Source organism: Protobothrops mucrosquamatus, unplaced genomic scaffold, assembly GCF_001527695.2.
Source record: "Protobothrops mucrosquamatus isolate PMUCROS unplaced genomic scaffold, P.Mucros_1.0 scaffold783, whole genome shotgun sequence".
Taxonomy (NCBI): Eukaryota; Metazoa; Chordata; class Lepidosauria; order Squamata; family Viperidae; genus Protobothrops; species Protobothrops mucrosquamatus.
The window spans coordinates 89,638-94,085 of NW_015387051.1; the positions used below are offsets into that span (position 1 = coordinate 89,638).

At 44.9% G+C, this 4,448-nt stretch overlaps 1 protein-coding gene across 1 annotated transcript in view; it reads left to right on the plus strand.

Annotated features, from left to right (window-relative positions):
• Positions 1-4,448, plus strand: part of RPGRIP1L (RPGRIP1 like) — a 59,444-nt gene that overhangs the window by 2,223 nt on the left and 52,773 nt on the right. The window contains exons 3-5 of the mRNA XM_029284639.1: positions 299-443; positions 2,386-2,684; positions 4,119-4,203. Coding sequence (XP_029140472.1) covers positions 299-443; positions 2,386-2,684; positions 4,119-4,203 — 529 coding nt within the window. The remainder of the gene's footprint in view (positions 1-298; positions 444-2,385; positions 2,685-4,118; positions 4,204-4,448) is intronic.

The window sequence follows — 4,448 nt, forward strand, 5'->3', positions numbered from 1 at the left end:
CTTTCTTTCTTTCTTTCTTTCTTTCTTTCTTTCTTTCTTTCTTTCTTTCTTTCTTTCTCCATGGGCACTCTCTCTAACTTCTACCCTGAGCTGGAATCTTAAACTGGTACCTCATAAAGCCCTGAGCGTTAAAAGGATCCATTTCACCCCATGAGCTCAGCCTTCTCTAAAGCCATTGCCGAGGAGTTCACAAAACTTTCCTGCACTCAGATCTGTCATCAGCAAAATTTATAGTAGCCCTAAAAAACAAAAAAATCCTTGATTCCTCTTCCTCCTCCTCCTCCTCCTCCTTTTGCAGATCCATCAACCGCCCAGAATGTTAAGGCTCGGCAAACTGTGTCGCGAATTCACCGGGAGGACCTTGAAGATCGATACTTTCGCTTACACGAGGAGAACATCTTGCTGAAGCAACATGCCCGTAAGCAAGAGGATAAAATTAAAAGGTCCGGTTTCCTGATTGACTCCTTAAAAATGTGGCTTGTAAAGTGAAACACAGGTTGTCCTCAGCGGGCGGCCACAATTGAGCCCCAAATGTATGTGGCTAAGTGAGACAGTTGTTAAGTGAGTTTTGCCCCATTTTACCACACTTGTCAAATGAATCAATGCAGTTGTTAAATTAGCAACAGCGTTGTTAAGTGAATCTGGCTTTCCCCATTGACTTTGCTCATCAGAAGGTCGCAAAAGGGATCCCGTGATCGCAGGACACTGCAACCGTCGTAAATGTGAGTCCGTTGCCAAGCATCCGAATTTTGATCACCTCACCATGGGGATGGTGCAATGGTCATAAGTGTGAAAAACAGTCACAAGTCACTTTTTTCAGTGCCGTTGTCACTTTGAACGAACTGTTGAAAGTCAAGGAGCACCTGTACTTGAAGAGTGTATCCCAGGGGTAGTCAACCTTGGCTCTTTTATGACTCGTGGACTTCAACACCCAGAATTCCTGAGCCAGCTATGCTGGCTCAGGAATTCTGGGAGTTGAAGTCCACGAGTCATAAAAGAGCCAAGGTTGACTACCCCTGGACTGTATCCTATCGTGGGATAATACATAATAATTAAGCCGGAGACTTTTTAACGCTTCCTTTAAAAAAAACAAAAAAACAAATTCTTAAATTGTTTTAAAGATCTTAACTCAGCTTCGTGAGACTTTAACCATCTATCTTCACTACGGCAAGTCCCTTCTTTGTCATCCATCCCCAAGGGCTTAACAACGGAGCCTCAGGCAGATGTTTTTCCGTTCTGTCTCGTTAAAGGGGAAAAAAAGTAGGAGTTTACTTTAAAAAAAAAAGGGGGGGGGGGAAATCCTCAAATAGATGAAGTGTCTCTCTGTTTTCAGACTCCCGTCTGGATTTCCCACAAAAGGAAAAGAAATGAAAGGTCTTCCCATAAAGTAGATGCAGCCGTTAGAGATGCGCGACCAATTTTGCAAAAGTTTTGAATCTCCCTCCTCCTCCATCAAAGCCACCTTTTCTTTCTTAGCCTGCCAAGTCCTTCTCCCTGACCCAATCCTTCACTGGGGCGAGTGTCTTCTGGTTTTGGGGGGGGTATTACATCACCCCTGCACGCTCCCTGGCCTTTTGTTCTAGCTTCCCTCTGTTTATCAAAACTCAGAGGAATCAAAGGTACGGCTCTGGAGATGCCAAAAGCAAAGACTATATATATATATATATATATATTTTACCCTTTTAAAATTAGATGAAAACCATTCCTCCTGCATCCAATTATTATCCAACCACGAGCTGTTAAGCCTCTCCTAAGTGTGTTAGCCTTATTTGCTAAGTATCAGACGCAGCAAGGCACAGGGGATGATTAAAAGCTGGCCTCGTCCACCTCCTCCTTTTTATATTTTATTTGGTGGAAAACGGCACGGTTTTTGTTCCCCTGCTCTTGCGTGGAAGCAGAAGACATCAGCGGGATGTGTGACACATTGCAAGCATATAACGGGGAGTTTAACGTCATATGGATCTTGTAGCCTTTGTGCCTGGCCTCACCACATCCCGAATCTTTAACGACACTCACCAGGGCCCAGAGTTTCTTCGCGAGGTCATACGTTCCAAATTTGAGCAGCATATGGAGCAAATATGCGTCCTTTCCCACTTGACTAAACTTTCAATGATAAGCCTTAGGAAACTATTATTTGTCAGTACTATAAAGCAGATTGCTGCCCCGGTGGTTTCAATTATCTTCAAAGGCCCCTTCGCAGGCTGTGGGTAGTTATATCGAAACCTGAAATTTATTACTCAGGTTCGACGCCGCCGAAGTCTTCACAGTGATTATGTTCCTTTCAACAAAGTGCTTTTCGTGCTGATGTGTTTTTTTTTGTGTGTGTGTGTTTTTTGCCCCTTCCTTCCCTCCCCCCCCCATTGGATACATCTGATGTCTCCTCAGAATGGCCACTAAGTTAATACGGCTCGTTAATGACAAGAAGAAAGCGGAGCAGATCAGTGGCGGCCCCAGGCGGCTGGGTCAGGACGTGGAGATGGAGGAGGTGATCGAACAACTTCAGGAGAAAGTCCGGGACTTAGAAAAGCAGAACGAAATGATACGCAACAGGCTGATTTCTACCAAACAGCAACTTCAGCTTCAAGGCCACAGACCCGCGCCCTACAATTATGTCCAGGCTCGGGTTAACACAGGACTCAAGAAGGCGACTGAAGGTGTGAGGGTCCATGAGGCCACCACGAAAGGTATTGGATTGAGCCTTTAACGGTCTTTGTTTCAGGTAGGGAAGAGGTTAAACCTAGGTCTTAGATGCCCAAGAAATAGTTTCATGGGTGGAAACTAATCAAGGAGAGAAGCCACCTGGAATTAAGGAGAAACTTCCTAAGAGTGAGGACAATCAACCAGTGGAACAGAAGTTGCCTTCAGGAATTGTGGACGCTCCATCACTGGAGGTTTTTAAGAAGAGGCTAGACGGTCACTTGTCTGAAATGGCATAGCATCTCCTGCTTGAGCACGGGGCTGGACTAGAAGACCTCCAAGACCCCTTCCAGCTCTGTTCTGATTCAGAAGGTCAGGCTTTTGGACAATTGGGACATTTGTCCTTGAGGTCAACCGTAAGGACATCAGCAAAGTCGCCGATATAAATCAGAAGGGTGACAGTTGATTTCATTCTGTGAATTTGAGTTGATTGAATTCTCTCCATTTTTTTAATCATTTCAGGGAAGCCCTGGGGCAGGGGTAGGCAACCTTGGCTCTTTTATGACTCGTGGACTTCAACTCCCAGAATTCTTGAGCCAGCCATGCTGAGGGGACAGGGAGAGGTTTCCATGCTGAGCCATGCTGGCTCAGGAATTCTGGGAGTTGAAATCCCCAAGTCATGAAGGGGCCATAGCTCCCCCATGCTGGCTCAGGAATTCTGGGAGTTGAAGTCGCCAAGTCATGAAGGGGCCATAGTTTCCCCATGCTGGCATAGGAATTCTGGAAGTTGAAGTCCCCAAGTCATAAAAGGGCCATAGATCCCCATGCTGGCTCAGGAATTCTGGGAGTTGAAGTCCCCAAGTCATGAAGGGGCCATAGATCCCCCATGCTGGCACAGGAATTCTGGGAGTTGAAGTTCACGAGTTATAAAAGAGGCAAGGTTCCTCACCCCTGACCACATGGATGATGCAACAGTCATAAGGGTGAAAAACGGTCAAAAATCATTTTTTTTTGATGTCGTTGTAACTTTGAGCGGGTCACTGAATGAACAATTGTAAGTCAAGGACTCCCTGTATTTCTTAAATTTCTTCTAGGCCTCAGGAGTTTGGCATTTGCTGTAGTGATCTTGATTTTCGGCTCCAAACTCTCTTGGAGCTGCAGAATAGATCCTAGATCTCTGAATCAAGATCAATCTTCATTTTAAGACTTCTTCCTCTGTGGTCAAGGTTTCCTATCTTCTGTAGAGTGGTATAGAGGTACAACCCTCAGCATCAGCCAACTTTTATGGTTCGTGCTGCAAAGAGGATATCCTATGGGGTCTTGTGTTCCTGTCCAAGCATCTTACTTAATAAATACGTAAAGGCTTCATCACGGTGATGATGATGATGAATCCATTATTTTTGTCCCCTTGGATTGACTTCCTAATCAACAAACATGCTTCTCTCTTTGTTTCTTTCCCTCCATTGAACCTTTCCTACCAGGGATGAGATTGCAGAACGCAGAAGAATTGCCTCCCAAGTATGGACACAGTTTACTTGAAGAAGCAAGAGCAGAGATAAAAAACTTGTACGGCTTTTTTTGGAATTCTCCTCCACCTCCTCCTCCTCCTCCTCCTCCTCCTCCTCCTCCTCCTCTGATCAACCTCTTAAGCTTCTCAAGAAAAGTAAAAAAAAAAAAATCGAGATCGGGCAAGTCCTGTTCAGTTTTGTTAAGTTCTCCTATAAAAAGTCGACATTGAATTTCTCAAGGCCCTCTAAAACTCTTGGCAGTTCGGTGGACCCTCTGGGATTTTTGAAGCCATTTGTGGGTAT